Below are 18412 nucleotides of genomic sequence, written 5' to 3' on the forward strand. Positions count from 1 at the left end.
GCCACCCGAGAGTCGCTCGCTCCGCGGGAAACAGTCCCGGCCTTCCACCCTTTCCCACTCTTCCCCATATAGTGGCCGCGTCCGAGCTCTTAACCACCCGCGACTAAAGGTAGTTCAACGTCAACAGTCTCTCGCTTTAAAAGCTCACTGTGAACGGAACTGCAGCGGGGCGGAATCTTACGTGCGAGCCCCAGAGGTCGGGAGGGGTAAGCTGGACGGCTGCGCGCCCGCGCCCGGAGTTCCCGCCTCCCTCTGGAGGACGTCCGTGCGTACGTGCGCGCGCCGTGCCCGCCCTCCAGCAACCGCGCGACGCGAGGCTGGGGGTGCCGCGTGCGCGCGCGCTCTCGTTCGTTCTCTAGCCTGCTCGTTCTCGGCGGCCGCTCTCGCTGCGGCTGCGGCTGGGGCTGGGGGCGGCGGCGGCGGCGGCGGCGGCGGGCGGCGCGGGGCGGTCCGGCGGGTTCAAAGAGGAAAACATGGCGGAAAACAAAGGCGGCGGCGAGGCTGAGAGCGGCGGCGGGGGCAGCAGTACCGCGCCGGTGACTGCCGGAGCCGCCGGGCTCGCGGCGCAGGAGGCGGAGCCGCCTCTCGCGGCGGTGCTGGTGGAGGAGGAGGAGGAGGAAGGCGGCAGGGCCGGCGCGGAGAGCGGCGCGGCCGGGCCCGACGACGGGGGGGTGGCCGCGGCCTCCTCGGGCTCGGCCCCGGCTGCCTCAGCCCCTGCAGCCTCAATGGGCCCTGGAGTTCCCGGGGGGGCGGTATCGACGCCAGCCCCAGCTCCGGCCTCGGCTCCTGCTCCGGGTCCCTCGGCGGGGCCGCCTCCTGGACCGCCAGCCTCGCTCCTGGACACCTGCGCCGTGTGTCAGCAGAGCCTGCAGAGCCGGCGTGAGGCGGAGCCCAAGCTGTTGCCCTGTCTTCACTCCTTCTGCCTGCGCTGCCTGCCTGAGCCCGAGCGCCAACTCAACGTGCCCATCCCGGGGGGCAGCAACGGCGACATCCAGCAAGGTGAGCGGGAGGCCCGGCCCGAGGTCTGGGCCGAAGGGGGTTTGTTGTGCTGAGGGGGATCTGGGGTCCTCTGAGAGTATTTGGGCGCGGGGCTGCTCGGACCGGCGTGATCCTGAGGAGTCTCAGAGGTGAAAGACACGGCTCCTGGGACAGTTTTCAGAGAAGCTGAACCTCCAGAGAGACGGGGAGGGTAAAGGGAGGGGTGCCGACTGCGAGAGGCTGGGGGAGGGGACGCCGGCTGCAGGGGAGGTTCGTGGTGTGCAGATACGGGCCAGGAAGGCGTGGACTCAGGCCGAGCGCAGGTTCGGGAGCTGATGGAACGGATTGTGAACGAAGAGGGTGTCTGGGAATCCGCCTGTGAGAAGCGTTTTCAAGGGAGGGCCAGCCCCGAGAGGTGTTGAGGAGGGAGTAGGTAAGAGATAAGGGCAGTGGGGATGAATTGCCTTGAGGGGAGACCTGTTCTAAGCTGGGGGAAAAGAAGGACTGGGAAGGTTAAAGGGCATTGGAGAATTTGGGGCTAAGAAAAGGCGTCTGGTAGAAAGTAACTTTAGGATGACATTGAGAAGAAGGAACGCTGTGAGGGGCCTGTATGGCTAGGGAAAAGACCTTAGGTTTAGGAGTAAAGGAGAACTGACCTTTGAAGGGAATTGGGTGTTAGGGAGAGTTGGGATGAATTTTAATTCTTGGACATTAATGGACCCTTAGTGTTTCGGATACCGTGCTACGATTGGATAAAATACTCAGTGAGGAGTCGGTTCACTGCCCACCATAGGGGAAACAGACGTATGAGATACAGCAGTGGAGGTGGATACAGTGGTTGTGGCATAGTCAAGAGAAGGTCAGGAAAACTTCACTGAAGAGCAGTCCTTGAGTAGGTTTCTTGAAGGGTGAGTAGGTCACTGAGTTGTAGACTTTTCAGAACACAGGGCACCTTATACATTCCTGGGACGGATCAGGTCATCACTGGAGATTAAGTTGGTTTGATGGGCTGAGTAGGTAAGAGGTCACAATCCCTTACCTGAAGCTCTTGGGACCAGGTGTATTTTAGAGGTCAGAATACTTTGAAAAAATTTTTTTTCCTGCTGAGGTCTTCAATACTCCAGCGGGGTCTGGGTTAACAATTCATTATTAAGTATTAATGTTTCTGTAGTGAGGCATATGAATATCACTAATGGGATAGAGAAATAACCCCCTACAGTTCAGGGTGGGTTTTGTTGCAGACTCATGGAAAAAACTTTAAAATTTCAAAGCTTTTGAAGTTTGGGGATTGTCGACCTGTACTAAAGGGTTTTGGATTCATCCTGTAGACTGTATCCTGGTACATTCTAGATAGACTAAAGGGAGTCCCTCACAGACTTTTATTTTTTAATACTTATTTATCCTGCAGGGGTCTTCCTTGCAGCATGCGGGGTCTTTTAGTTGTGGCATGTGGGATCTAGTTCCCTGACCAGGGATCGAACCTGGACCTCCTGCATTGGGAGTGCCTTGTCTTAGCCACTGGACCACCAGGGAAGTCTCCTCACAGATGTTTGTATTAGGATAAAAGGATTTGTGATCTAGAAAGATTGCTTGGGGGCACATTGAAAGGTAAGGGAAGAAAAAACCTGAGGCAGGACTAGTTAGGAAAATTCTGACAGTAATCTAGGAGAGAAACTAGCCGGTAAAGGACTGTTGTCAGGTATTGAAGAAGAAGGAAGTGTTTTGTTATGGGGGAAAGGTATGGACTTCTGGAGAAAACGTTTTTCTTGGATGCCTACTTGGTCACTTCTTGCTTGTGAGTTGGACAGATTAATTTTACAAGGACAAAAATGATCTACCTGATAAAGTTATGGATAGAATGAAGTGACTTAACAAAGTGACTAGTACATGGTGCTAGTACATGTAGCAAAGTGACTAGTACATGGTAGTTATTAGTGAAATGGCAGCTAGTTTATCATTGATGGTAACTAATTGTAAGTAGCACTGAGAATGGAGATGAGGGGCCAATTGAGATTGATGTGAGGGAGACACAGGTGTCTAGGCCAAGTTCCAGGTTTCTTGTTTGGTGGGTGGCAGTGCTAGTAATGCAAAATCAGATAATTCAGGCACAGAAACAGGTGTGTGTATGTGTGTGTGTGTTGTGTGTTTTGGAGGGAGGATGTAATGATCGCAGTTTTGGATTTGAAGTATTATTGAGACCTGCAGGTAAGAATCTTAAAAGTGAGGGTTTAATTGATGGAGAAGATACTAAATGATAATGGGTATAGGGAGGGTGGATAATGGGTGTGTAACTAACTGCTGAGGGCCTCATGAGTATAGTTAAGACTTGTGAGATTCAGTGTTCTTGTGGGAACCTGGATTAGGTGAGAGATTTAGAGGGGATACAAGATGAAAATTGTGTGTGATTGATGTGGCTGAGGGACTGAGGTTATGAAATTAGTTCTGTTTTATTTATGCAGGACAGAGACTCATTGTGTGTAAATGTCCTCTTCACTTCGTCATCCTTTGTTTTTGAACTAGGAGAAATAAGTAGACGAGACTAAATACTGTCAGTCTTTAGGTAGTGTTGCTTTCTAACCAGTATCTAGAACAAATTAAGTCTGGAAGCCACCATGTTTTTAGGCAGCAGAGTCTAGAAAATAACTTAGTATTACCTCCTGTGTGTATCTTTTTGTGTGTGTGTGTGTGTAATAAAGTTTTATTAAAGTATAGAGGAGATAGAGAAAGCTTCTGACATAGGCATCAGAAGGGGGCAGGAAGAGTACCCCCCTGCTAGTCTTCAGCTGGATGTTATATAGTCACTGCTGCTGCTAAGTCGCTTCAGTCGTGTCCGACTCTGTGCAACCCCATAGACGGCAGCCCACCAGGCTCCCCCAAGCAAGAACACTGGAGTGGGTTGCCATTTCCTTCTCCACTGTGTGTATCTTTTGCTTTGTCTTTTTAAAAAAATCAAACTTGCTGTCTGGAAGGAACACTGAATTGAAGTTGGGGAACATAGTTCTGCCCTTTGTTTTCTGGTTCCCTCAGGTTCATCATGTTTCTGTCCTTCAGTTTCTTTATCTCTAAAATGTAGCTTATAGTTCTTCACTTATATCTCATTAAATCAAATTAAGTAATGAAAGTGAAAATACTTTCTTAAACTGTGAAATGCTTTGCAGTTGTATTATTGAACAGCCTGTGATTCTATCTCTGGTCTGGATAGGCATGGTTGGTAGTTTGATTTACTGTCTTAAGTGGTTCCGAAGCAATGACATTACCTTCCCTTCTAATGGCCTTGTTTTCCTCCTTTTCTAACACAGCAAAGTTATTCAAACTCTTTAGCTGTTCCTTTTTAGATCCATCATTCTCCAAGTGTGGTTTCTGGACTAGCAGCATCAACATTATCTGCACTCTTGTTAGTAATGGGCCCCTCTCAAGACCATCTAACCAGAAATCATTTTCAGTAAGTCCACTGTTCTTAAGTGAAGGGCTACTCACTTCAAATTTTGCCTGTGCAAAAAGACCTCCTGACTTTTATTTTTTTTAAGGCTTTATTTTTAAAGAGCAATTTTAGGTTTACAGCGATATTAAGTGAGATACAGAAAGATAAGGAAATTTCCCATATAACTCTACCCTCCCAGACCTAAATAGTATCTCCCATTATCAACATCCCCCACTAGAGTGGTACATTTTTGAGAGTTGATTGCCCTACATTGTAATCACTCAGAGTCCACAGTTTGTGGTAGGGTTTCACTCTTGTTGTGCATTCTGAGGGTTTGAGCAAATGGAGTGTAATAACATGGATTTGTTATAATATCATACAAAGTATTTTCACTGCCCTGAAAACTCTGTGTCTGGTTGCTCTTTAAAATACTGTTAGTTGGCTATCCCATATCTGATGGGGGTTTTGGAACCAATCCCTTGAGATTACTAAGGGAAAATTGTAGTCTTCCAGGTCGCTCTTTGACATATTACCTTTATTTCTTCATGGCACAGATAAAATCCAAAATGTTTTCTTGTTTTTGTTTACTTGTTTGTTCCTTGTTTCCCACTGGAATGTTGTAGAGTGAACGTTCAATAAGTAGATTTTGGATGAATAAGAATCATATGGAGAGCTTTTTAAAATACCATTTTGGGAGTTTAAGAGATTGTTTCAGTTTAATTGGGGATGACACTTGGAATTTGAATTTTTAATAAGTATCTTATTAATTCTGATTCTGGAATCTTTCACACTATGAGAGGCATGGATCTAAATATTTTGAGGAGAAAAACTGATTTATGTGCTTTTGGAGTATTTGGAAAATCAAAATAGATAAGTTAATATTTGTTGAATCTCAATAGTGAGCTTTTTAAAGTGCTTTTGTGTTTATTTTTTTTAGGTTTCTTTCAGGTTGAGTCAGAATAGGTATCAATAGTGGGTATGTCAGTAGTGGGAGAAATATCAATAACCTCAGATATGCAGATGACATCACCCTTATGGCAGAAAGTGAGGAGGAACTAAAAAGCCTCTTGATGAAAGTGAAAGAGGAGAGTGAAAAAGTTGACTTAAAGCTCAACATTCAGAGAACTGAGATCATGGCATCTGGTCCCATCACTTCATGGGAAGTAGATGGGGAAACAGTGGAAACAGTGTCAGATTTTTTTGGGCTCCAAAATCACTGCCGATGGTGATTGCAGCCATGAAATTAAAAGACGCTTACTCCTTGGAAGGAAAGTTATGACCAACGTAGATAGCATATTGAAAAGCAGAGACATTACTTTGCCAACAAAAGTTCATCTAGTCAAGGCTATGGTTTTTCCAGTGGTCATGTGTGGATGTGAGAGTTGGACTGTGAAGAAAGCTGAGCGCTGAAGAATTGATGCTGTGGTGTTGGAGAAGACTCTTGAGAGCCCCTTGGACTGCAAGGAGATCCAACCAGTCCATTCTGAAGGAGATCAGTCCTGAGTGTTCTTTGGAAGGAAAGATGCTAAAGCTGAAACTCCAATACTTTGGCCACCTCATGCGAAGAGTTGACTCATTGGAAAAGACTGATGCTGGGAGGAATTGGGGGCAGGAGGAGAAGGGGATGACAGAGGATGAGATGGCTGGATGGCATCACCGACTCAATGGACATGAGTTTGAGTGAACTCCGGGAGTTGGTGATGGACAGGGAGGCCTGGTGTGCTGCAATTCATGGGGTCGCAGAGAGTCAGACACGACCGAGTGACTGAACTGAACTATGTGCAAATCTAATAATGTATCAATAAAAGTACAAATATGTATTGATGCATCTGAATAGCCTCTCAAATGAACTCTTGAAGGAGTTGAGACTTTTGTAGTAGGGCGTAGACAGCATGGTGATGTGGATGAAGATCTGATTTGGCAGTAACTTGGATTAGGTGCTGCTATTAGTTTACTGTGTAGCTTTGGGTGGGTCAGCTAGACAGCCTCTCCAGGTCTGCAATATGAAGTTGAGTTCTTATCCAGTAAAATTCTGATTCTATTATTGTTTTTAATGCTAACTTTTCACATCTACATAAGTTTAATATACTTACCTTTTGTGGGGAATAATGGAAGAATCAACATGGGAAAATGATTCTGTTTATGAATCTTCAACTTTTTGTGAAAAGTCTGAGATGGCAACATCCATGTTGTAAGTGAGAGAGAATACCTCTGGATATAGTGTGAAGAGCTCTTCCTGAAAATGGTTTTATCACTGAGCATGGGCTTCCCAGGGGGTTCTAGTGGTAAAGAACCCTCCTGCCAATACAGGAGACATAAGAGACATGGATTTGATCCCTGGGTCAGTAACATCCCCTGGAGGAGGAAATGGCAATCCACTCCAGTATTTGTTCTTGCCTGGAGAATCCCATGGACACAGGAGCCTGGCGGGCTATAGTCCATAGGGTCGCAGAGTTGGACACCACTGGAGTGACTTAGCACAGCACGTGGTGACCCACTGGGGGAGCCTTCCATTAGAGCTCTTGGAAGTTCTTTCCCCAGCAGTATGTGTAATAAATGGCAGTTGGCTAGTTCTGGGTGTGGCTTATCTGGGAATTTTTTTTAGGCCCCACTTGAGTTTTTGAATGATAATATAGTCATCAGCAATCAGTCATTAAAGATGTATCAAACAAAAGCACTTTAACAACTTCTAGCATTGTGGTTGGTTAAATGTACACAATTCAGGAATCAGAATGCAGTCAGAATGCCTGCATTTATTTTTGAGCTCTATTATTTACTACTTGAATGACTGTGGGTTTGTTACTTAGCATCTGTAAATTGAGAAGAATAATAATGCCTGTTTTATAGTATTATTGTGAGGCTTAAATGGATTAATACACTGTAAATTGCTTCATATAGTGCCCAGCACCTGGTAAGCCCCCAATAAATTGTATTGCTCTTATTTCTGTTGACTTCCAGTTGTCCGCCATTGCTTTTGTGATTACTTCAGTCTCACGATAAGCAGAAGAAAGAGGCAGGAAGGCACATGGTTGGTGTTTTTCTGACATTTGATGAAATAGACCACGCCTGACAGTTATTTGCATTCCAGATTTCTCCAGCTGCCTAAAACTTGGGTGTAAATTGATATTCTAAATCCAGAGTCTTTACAATGTCTAATATCTCTACACCAAAAGTTTTAGTTATGAAAGTCTAATTGCTTTTCATTTCCTTATATATACTCCTCATAACAGACACTAAATGAGAACAGTAACTTAAAAAGTTTCTCAGAGTTGGTCTATGAAACTGAGTTGGGGGGGCAGTGACAGTGGGGAGAGGATTGTCTCTGACACACTTTTAGCTGTTGGCAAAGTTGAAACTGTTTTCCTTATAACACTGATTCATTATTTGCCTTATTCACTGTTCTGATGTTTGTATTAATAATAGGAAATCAGTGATGGATAAAATTGCTTGGCACCTTAGCAGGAATTAAGATAGTACCTCCAGACCACTCTTAAAAGTTATTCTATCTCTACCATCACATACTTAGAGTAAAACTACCGCCACCAACAAAAAAAAAATCACGTTAGTTTTATGTCCTTGAAGCAGTAAAAATTACTTTAAAAATCTTGATCCTTAGTATTGTGTGTGATAAAATGTGATAATGCGGAGTGCTTCTGCAGACTGAAGTGCGGTAAGACAAATACTCATGCAGTTGTTTGAATTCCAAGCTGGATTAGCTGCTTTTTTCCTTGGAAAATAATTTTTATTTGAAAGAATGATTAACAAACTATGGTGTGGATATTTGGCAGCCATTTTCTTAAAAATGAATGAACTGAGCTCTGGCACTTTCAGGAAAACAACTGTTGTTTTATGTTGCCAGTGATAAAAATTGAGCTTTTAAATGAAAATTAGGATTTTGGGAAACTTGTATATTATCAGTATTTAAAGGCTTTTCTGATAAGGCTGGTAGTGATACTAACTTTTTGTTTTGATACTGTACAATGAAATGTCAACATTTGGAAGATCTACATAGTAAGCCAGTATTTTCCAAATGACCAATGCATGATATTACAAAATCATACATAGAAAAAAGTTTCAAAGTGCAAAATAGACCAATAGATTTTAACGTAAGGGAGCAGTAAAAGTTCATCACTGTGGTAAATTTCACATTGCAACTGATGTTTAAGAAATAAATAAAAACTCTGCAATTTTCGAATATATTAAAGAAGAGTATCCACAGATTGTCTGAAAAGACTATTAAAATAGTCTTCCGTTTTCTTAAAATGGTTGTATGAGACCAAGTTTTCCTTATATTCTTCAAACAAAACAACCTCTCACAACAGGTTAAATGAAAAAACTGTATTCAGACATCTATTAAACTGGATATTCAAGAGATTTTAAAAAATATGAATCAGTGTCACTCTTTACTAAAACTTTTTGTTTTGTTTTGGAAATTATTTCTGATAAATATTTTACTTCAGCACTCTGTATGTTTATTTTTAAATGAATTAATAAAATATTTTAATGAAACATTATTATTAACAATTATTTATTGTTAGTCAGCTATACCCTGATACAAAATGTTTTTGGTGTTAAAAATAAATGAAAATTTTAACTGGAAATAGAACTGCCATACGACCCAGTGTATGCCACTGCTGGTCATACCACACTGAGAAAACCAGAATTGAAAGAGACACATGTACCTCAATGTTCATTGCAGCACTGTTGACAATAGCCAGGACATGGAAGCAAGCTAGATGTCCATTGGCAGATGAATGGATAAGAAAGTTGTAGTACATAAACACAATGCAGTATTACTCAGCTATTAAAAAGAACAAATTTGAGTCCATTCTAATGAGGTAGATGAAACTGGAGCCTATTATACAAAGTGAAGTAAGTCAGAAAGAAAAACAACAATACAGTAGATTAATGCATATATATGGAATTTAGAAAGATGGTAACGACTGCCTTATATGCAAGACAGCAAAAGAGACACAGATATAAAGAACAGACTTTGGACTCTGTGGGAGAAGACGAGGGTGGGATGAATTGAGAGAATAGCATTGAAACATGTATATTACCATATGTGAAATAGAGGACCAGTCCAAGTTTGATGTATGAAAGAGGGCACTCAAACCCAGTGTACTGGGAAAACCCAGAGGGATGGGATGGGAAGGAAGGTGGGAGGGAGGTTGGTGGGGGGGGGAACGTGCGACTGTGGCTGATTCATGTCAATGTATGGCAAAAACCACCACAATATTGTAATTAGCCACCAATTTAAAAAAATTAAAAAATAAATAAAAATTAAAAAATGATATTAAATAAGATATTTAAAAATCCCCAGTTTTTCTTTCTAAATAATACAGTACATATTGATGGATAAAACCCATCTAAACATTTTTAGTTTCTCAATGATTTGAGTGTAAGAGGGATTCTGAGAACAAAAAGTTTGAGACTTGCTTCTTTAAAGGGGCTATAACAAAGTGATAATGTAGAGTCGTTAGAAAGAGTGTCAGGCCATGGAATAGTGGAAGACAGCAGTTCATATGTTTATAGGCCTTCATTTTGGGGTACCCATCACAGTTCATAAAGAGCTTCTCCCCAAAAGAATATAAAGAGGAAAAGAGTACTTAATAAGTTATTAAGTAAATAGCTTTTGTAAATAGCTTGCTGTGGATCTATTTTGTTTTTTCCTATTTATGACTGGTCGACTGAGTTCTATCATTTTATTTTTCAGAGGACAAGTTCTGAGGTTGGGCTCATGGTGTTGAATACATTAATTTTGTCTCCTCTGTGGTCACAGATTATATCACCTTCTTCCCTACCCTGCTTCTAGAATGGACATCAGTCCCAAGGGGGAGTGTGAAAAAACAAGGATGAATGAACATAAACGCACCATTTTTAGAAAAATATTTAAAATCTATATCTTAATGATGTGTAAATAGCATGAATTATGTGGTACTAGGGAAAAATACTTTTTGAATGCTTGTTACGTGCAGTTTGTTATTGCTTCTGTGAATAACATGTCCATATGTCTTCTACTTCTCTTTAGTTTGCTAACATTTTAGAAAAATTTTTGATTCATAAGAATTCTTGGTAAGTTCTGTATACTGATACTCTGTTGGTTATGTAAATTGAAGGTTTATGGCTTGGTGTGATAGCCAACCTCTAAGATGGCCCCAGTGTTCTCTTTAGTATCTATACCCTTCTTTAGTCTTTGCTCACAGTGCTTGTTTGGGTTGCCAACAGAATATAGCAGAATTAACAGTGACTTCTGAGGCTTCATTAAAGGTATACAGCTTTTTCCTTATCCTTTGGATTCCTTGTTCTCAGTGAAAGGAAGCTGTCACTCTAACAGTTCTGAAAAGAACTGGGGTCTGCTAGCATCCAGGACCAACTTGCCAGCCATGTAAATGAGCCACTTTGGAGGTGGATCTTCCAACGTGATCAAGCTTTAGACACCTGCAGTCCCGGCTGACATCTGACTGCAGTCTCATTAGAGCATAGAGAGAACCACTTGCCACATCACTCCCAGATTCCTGACTCAAAGAAACTGAAAGATAATGAAATTGTTTTACTCCATTAAGTTTTGGGATAATTTGTTACACAACAATAAACTACTATACCAGACTTTTTCTTTTTATAAAGCTGTGGAGAAGGAAATGGCAACCCACTCCAGTATTCTTGCCTGGAGATTTCCATGGACAGAGAAGCCTGGCGAGCTACAGTCCAGGGGGTCACATAGAGTCGAAGTCGACTGATCGACTAACACTTAGAAAGCTGTCTTTTGATAGATGAGAGGTTTTTGAAAAATCAGTTTCCCCCCTTTTTTCTACCTTTAGTGCTTTTCATAAAGCTACAGTAAACCTTGCTATACATTAATTTCATCCCCCTCCATATATACCTTGTTTATCTTAAAGATTATCTTGACTGATCTAGACTTTCAGCTCTTACATTAGAATCGTCTTGTGAAAGTTCATTTTAAAAACTTGTCTGTATTTATGTTGGAATTGCTTTGAATATATAGATTAATTTGGGAAAAAATGCTATCTTTACAGTATGGTGTCTGCCTGTTCAGAAATATTGTATGCTTTTCAATTTGCTTAAATCTTTTGTTTTTGAATATTAATATAGTTTTTTCCCCTAGAAAAGTCTTAAACATCCTTTATGAGTTGTTCTTATATACTTACTTTGTTTTTACTATAAATGTTTCCCTTGAATTATATTTTAACTGTGTTTGTTTTTCTTGTTTTTCATTTTACTTTTTAAATATCTGAAGTGTACTGATTTCATGTTTATATTGAAATAATTCCATCTGATAATTCCATTACCTGAAGTTCCTGAAGTCCTGTTTTACTATTACTTGCTTCTGCTTGTTCGAGATTATGGTAGAGGGTGTCTTCCAGTGTTTCATAGTTTTGGATTTTGAGCATATATATACTAGGGCTTTAATTACGAATCCTGCCAGACCTGGTTTTTGGGAGCAAGTCTCCAAACAGTAAAAAAGAGCCTTTGCTTCTGTCTGGTGCCACCATTGAAAAGTCACTGAAGTGAATTTTTAGTTTGGTGTTTCTTAGAACCTGCAAATGTTGATTTAGAGTTTTTATAGGCTGACTTGTATTTGGAACTTCTCAGAAGAAAACTTACTCCCTCACTCTGAAGTCAGAGAGTGGCAGTTTTTTCCCTGTGCTGTTGGTCTCATTTGAAGTTTCGCTGTCTTGATTACCTGCTCAGGTGCTCTTCTGAGGATGTGATGCTTCAGGCCTCCCTTACCCAGAGAGTCTTGGTTCTAATTACTGAGGCTTCCCTATTCTTTGTTTACTCCCTTGTTTGTACATCCCAAGAAAGAATAAGAATAAAGTTTCTGAGCCTTTTCATTTTTCAAGTTCTCTTTATTCTTCTATTTCAGTGATAGCTTTGATATAGAATTCTAGGTTAAATTTTTTTTCCTCAGAACTTTAAGTTGTCTCTTCCAGTATATTCAAGTAGACAGTGTTGCTGATGCTAGTTTGATTTTGCTCCTTTGTATGACCCCAATTAGATTTCTTTATTTATTTCCTCTTGGCACTTTTCAGTATTTCTTCATCTTTTTCTGAAATACAGCGATGTGTCTCTTTTTTTCCTTTGGTTGATTTTAAAAGTTCACTGTGCTTTTTCTGTTTTGTACTATTCATTTATAGTGAAAATAGGTTTAAACTTGAAAAAAGTTTTTTTGTAAGGACCCTCTCCATGCATTTCCCCTCAAAGCTCCCCTCCCCTCACTTTTTTTGGAGCTGTTACTATTTGAATGTTTGCATTACTGGGTTCATGCTGTCACCTACCGCTTTCCTTCTCCTTTTTTTTTTGGCCACTCTCCATAGGTTGTGAAATCTTAGTTTTCCAACCAGGAATTGAACCCAGGCTCTGCACAGTGTAAGCATTGAGTCTTTTTTTTTTTTTTTTTAAAACATTGAGTCTTAACCACTGGTTACTCAGTTGACATTTTGAAAGCTTTCCTTGACTTTATTTTTAATCTTCTTTTTTCCTTTTTATATTGATCTCTTTTTGTCTCAGAGGGGCTTCCTCATACAGTGAATAATCCTTGGTTCTCTTCTACTGGGTTGGCCAAAAAGTTCCTTTAGTTTTTTAAAGTAAAAATTGAAGACACATTTTTCATTTTTACCAAAAACTTCATTGAACAGCATATTCCCCGTTTTGTTCCACTACATTCTATTTTTCAGGCAACTTCATAATTCCATCTTCCCAAAACTTTTATCTTTCTGAGCAAAGAACTGTTCCAGGTACCTTTTACAGTCTTCCAGAGAATTGAAATTTTTTCCATTAAGAGAATTTTGTAAAGACCAAAATAAATGGACATCTGATGGTGCAGTGTCTGGTAAATACAGCAGATGAATCAGAACTTCCCAGTCAAGCTGTAACAGTTTTTGCCTGGTCATCAAAGAAGCATGTGGTCTTGCATTATTCTGATGAAAGAGTATGTGTTTTCTGTTAACTAATTCTGGATGGACGCTTTTTGTTACGTGCTGCCTTCAGTTGGTCTAAATAGGAGCAGTACCAGTTGGAATTAATTGTTTGGTTTTTCAGAAGGAGTTCATCATAGAGAACTGTTTTCCAATCCCACCATATACACATCATCACCTTCTTTGGATGAAGAGCAGCTTTGTTGTGGTTGGTGGTAGCTCGATTCATTTGTCCCACAGTCTCTTCCGTTGCACATTGTCGTACAGTATCCACTTGTCATCACCTGTCACAATTGGTTTTAAAAATGGAACATTTTTATTACCTTTAAGCAGACAATTGCACGTGGAAATACGGTCAAGAAGGTTTTTTTTTCATTTAACTTACATGGAATCCTAGCATCAAAACAATTTAACATAACCAAGCTGGTGCAGATGATTTTTCAGTGCTTGATTTGGCTATTTTGAGTATGTTGGTTAGCGCCTGTGTGGTATAATGTTGATTGTTCTCAGTTAATGTCTTGATTTAATCTCTGTCAACTTCAACTGGTCTACCTGACCATGGAGTGTGGTCCAGCAAGAAATCTCCAGCACAAAACTTTATAAACTACTTTGACACATTTGATTCTCATAGTACCTTCTCCATACACTGCACAAATCTTTTCTTATACTTCAGTTATGTTCTTACTTTTCTTGAAATAGTAAAGCATTATATGCTGAAAATGTTGCTTTTATCTTCCATTTTCAATATTAAAATGGCTACACAAAAATTCACCATTTTAATAAGCTTTTTTTAATGCACACTAATAAGACAGCTGTCTCAACACAATCTGACAAAATTATTTTGAATGAAATTAAAGACAACTAAGAATGCTCCCAGAACCATCTTACAGAAAAAAACCAAATGAACTTTTTGGGCCACTCAGTATTTGAGTGGGGCAATAAAATTCTGATTGGAAGTTCAGTGCTTATTAATCGTTTGATCTTACTGTAGATAAGGGATTGACAAAATACTACCCATGGACCACATCTAGACTGCTGGCTGGTATTTAATGACTTGTGATTTTTTACATTTTTAAATCATTGAACAAAAATCAAAAGAATATTTTGTGATGTGAAAATTTTATGTCTTTGTGAGTTACACTTCTGGAGTACAGTTATGCCCATTTGTTAAAGTGTATGACTGCTTTCATGCTGCAGTGGCAGAATGAGTAGTTGTGACAGGTTGGTTGTGGTTTTCATTACTTTGTGCTGCTTTTTAGTGTACTACAAATTGCAGTGATGCAGTTATAACTTGATAGGCACATGTATAAGTGTAGCATGATATTTGCAAAAGTTTCAGTTATCCATGCATACCTGTCTTTTCAAACAAGAAAAAAGTGGATTTTAAATGTCACACTTTTAAGGGACACACTTTAAGGGACTTTTAAGAGAATGTGGGTTATTTTGTTTTGAATTAGATGGCAAAGTATTTATTATGCATTTTTACTATAGCTCTGCTAAAAGAGTACAACATACGTGGATAATACCAAACTTAAGTACTGGACACGATATTCCCAGTTCCCAGGAAAGCAATGGGCAGAGAATTAGAAACTTTAGAATGAAATATTTCATCATGGCAGAATTTCTTAAAATAATGAAACCAAAATTTTTAAACTTTCAAATATGGTTCAGAAGTAGACATTAATCTTGGCTAAAATTCACAGCTTTCACTTTTGTTGGTTGGGGGTGATGATCTCCCTTCTCATGTGTATGAGTTGACTGACTTTGGCTCTTCATGCTTTTGACTGTAATCCAGGCTGTCTTAATATTGATCCAGTTTTCTCTTTTTCTGTTTTCTAGCCCCTATTTTGTCATATGGTTTGAAGGTAGGATATTTGAATTAGTAACAGCAGGATAGAATTAGATATGGGTAAGTTTATTTGAATCTGACTTAACTTCATATACCTTATCTGTAAAATAACATCAGCTTCAGGTTAGTTTTTTTCATGTTATTTGCTTATAAGAAATCTCTCAAATAATATCCTCAATTTTTTTTTTTTTTAATAAACAAACCCACTGAGGTAGAAAGATAAAATTTACCTAACTGTGGCTCTCCCATATGGAGGTTAATAGACCAGCTTCAAATAGGTGCCTTAAGAGGCCAGGCAGGTAACGAGTGTAAGACTTAAGGAGTATCAAAGCTTGCCTTGCCTAAAAGCAGTAAAATTTAGACTTAAAAAATACTCCTTCCTGGCCAGATAATACCTGATTATCAGTTTTCTCCCTTTGCCCTTATTCAGAATCTGATGAGTCACTTTTATTTGAGTTGGACATATTAACAATTTATAAGTAGTTTGATATCATAGTTTTAAAAGCTTAACCACTTATGTAAACTTTTTCTTTTAGAGTGTCTCAGTAAGTGATATTGTAATATTTTAATAAGAATTAAGCATTAATAGAATGATTAGTATTATTTTTACTATTAGATAAGAAAATGCGAGAAAAATTTCAAAGTATGAATTGTCTAGTCACATTGGTAAATTGATTGAAATGCAAGTTCAGTTGATTAGCAAGTTCACAGAAGTCTAACTGGTGGTATAGATGCCTTCAGAACTTCACTAATTCTGTACCAAGCCATGTTGTAATATACATCTGAAATTTACCTACCTGTTCTTCCTACTTCTGAAAACACTCAAGATTTTACACGTTAAAAAGGGAGTTAGATGAATGGGTTCTCAGCTGATGTGTAATAGCAGTATATTACACTCGAGCAATTCACAGGTCTACTGCCAAATTCTGAACAGCATGAAATTAATTTTAATTACAGTGGCACATTTGATGTCTGTTTGATCTACTGTTGAGTCCAATGGGTCATTTAATGTGGCATGATGAAACTTGGGAAAAAGGCAATTTCATGTTGAAAAGTTGTTTGAAAACTGTCTTTTAGTAGAGAGCGTTGTCAAGTAGTAATCAGTTTTGCTTATAGAGTAGTTTTGTGATGGGGACTAAAATAATTGGTTTATTTTTAATGATTTGTAGTTTTTAAGTAAATGTTCTTTTGAAATATATATAAAGGTGTAAAGATCTAAAGCATGTAGTTTAGTCAGTATGCATAAAGTAAACACACTTGTAAATTCAGCAACCAGAATGAGAAAGTACGTTATTACTCTATAGGCCTGTACTCTTTGAGTCTCCTTCCAGTTATTATATACTACCTGTGAACCTGACTTCTGACAACATAGGTTAATATGCCTGCTTTAAATTTTTCTTTCTTTATTTATTTGGCTGTGCTGGGGCTTCATTGCTGGAGGGGCTGTTTTCTACTTGTAGTGCAGGGCCTTGTCTTGTCACAGAGCATAACTGCAGGGCTTCAGCAGTTATGGCACATGAGCTCAGCAGTTGCAGCTCCTGGTTTCCAGAGTACAGGCTCTGTAGTTGTGGAGCACAGGCCTAGTTGCTCCTCAGCCTGTGGGATCCTCCTGCACCAGGGATCGAACCTGTCTTTCCTGCATTGGCAGACAGATTCTTTACCACTGAGTCACCAGGGAAACCCCCAAGTTTTATTTAAATGGAACCGTACAATATGTACTGGTTTGTGACTGACTGCTTTTGTTCAGCATTATGAGATTATTCACATTGCTTTTGATTGTAGTTTGTTCATTGCCTCCACAGCATTCATTGTATGAATGTACTAAAATTTATCCATTCATGTATTGGTGGACATTTGAGTTGTTTATAGTGTGTTTTACTATTATGAATATGTTTATTTAACATGTCTGTTGGGGAAAATATGCACACATTCTGTTGTTTACATCCTTATTTTAGAGTGGACTTGCTGAGTTATAAGTTGCGCATGAGTTCAGCTTTGCTAGATAATGCCAAATAGTTTTCTTAAATGGTTGTATCAAGTTATACTTCTACCAGTAGTGTTTGAGATTTTTAATTGCTTTGTATTCTTACTAATACTTGATATTATCCGTCTTTGACATTTTAGCCGGTAACCACATCTTGGGGTTTCACATCTATTGATTCAACCAACTACAGACAGAAAATACTCGGAAAAAAATTTTCAGAGTTACAAAGAGCAGAGCCACCCTGGCAACTATTTACATAGCATTTACATTTTGTTAGGTATTATACATAATCTAAAGATGATTTTAAAGTGTATAGAAGAAAAAAAGTTAAAGAAGGTTGTGTGTAAGTTATATATAAATATTATTTCATTTTATGTAAGGATTTTGCTGTCTACAGGGGTCCTGGAACCATTCCCCCATGAATACTGGGCAATGACTGTTTATGTGCATTCTTATGCCTGTACCAAATTGTCTTGCTTATTATAGTTTTGTAGTAAGATTTAAAGTTGGTAGTAAGTCTCCATCTTTGTTATTTTTTGAGATTATTTTAGTTATTCTATTTTAGGTCCCTTGATTTTCTATATGAGTTTTAGTGTTGGCCTGTTGATGTCTACAAAAAAGCCAGCTGGGAATTTGATAGAAATTATGTTGAATTTGTAAGTCAGTTCTCAGGAGTATGGCCATCTTAACATGATTCATGAACTTAGGACATCTTTACATTTATAGGCATACCTTGCTTTGTTGTGCTTTGCAGCTGCTGTGTTTTTTACAAATGCAAGTTTTGTGGTAACCGCATCAAGCAAATCAGCGCCATTTTTCCAACAGCATTTGCTCACTACATGTATCTGTCACATTTTGGTAACTCTTGCAATTTCAAACCCTCCACCAGCAAAAAGATTACATCTTGTTGAAGGCTCAGATGATGATTAACATTTTTTAATTGTAAAGTAGTTTTAAATTAAGGTATGTGTATATATATTGGAGAAGGCCATGGTAACCCACTCCAGTACTCTTGCCTGGAAAATCCCATGGGTGGAGGAGCCTGGTAGGCTGCAGTCCATGGGGTCGCTAAGAGTCAGACACGACTGAGCGACTTGACTTTCACTTTTCACTTTCATGCATTGGAGAAGGAAATGGCAGCCCACTCCAGTGTTCTTGCCTGGAGAATCCCAGGGACGAGGGAGCCTGGTGGGCCGCCGTCTGTGGGGTCGCACAGAGTTGGACACGACTGAAGCGACTTA

General features: G+C 39.6%; 1 protein-coding gene across 2 annotated transcripts in view; it reads left to right on the forward strand.

Annotated features, from left to right (window-relative positions):
- The first annotated feature begins 216 nt into the window (after positions 1–216).
- The window catches only part of TRIM33 (tripartite motif containing 33), a 141724-nt gene continuing 123528 nt past the window's right edge, over positions 217–18412 (forward strand). For both annotated transcript variants that reach the window (XM_025288048.3, XM_025288049.3), the window contains exon 1: positions 217–999. In XM_025288048.3, the coding sequence (XP_025143833.1) occupies positions 474–999 (526 nt within the window). In that variant the 5' untranslated portion in view covers positions 217–473. The remainder of the gene's footprint in view (positions 1000–18412) is intronic.

Source organism: Bubalus bubalis, chromosome 6 (genome assembly GCF_019923935.1).
Source record: "Bubalus bubalis isolate 160015118507 breed Murrah chromosome 6, NDDB_SH_1, whole genome shotgun sequence".
Taxonomy (NCBI): Eukaryota; Metazoa; Chordata; class Mammalia; order Artiodactyla; family Bovidae; genus Bubalus; species Bubalus bubalis.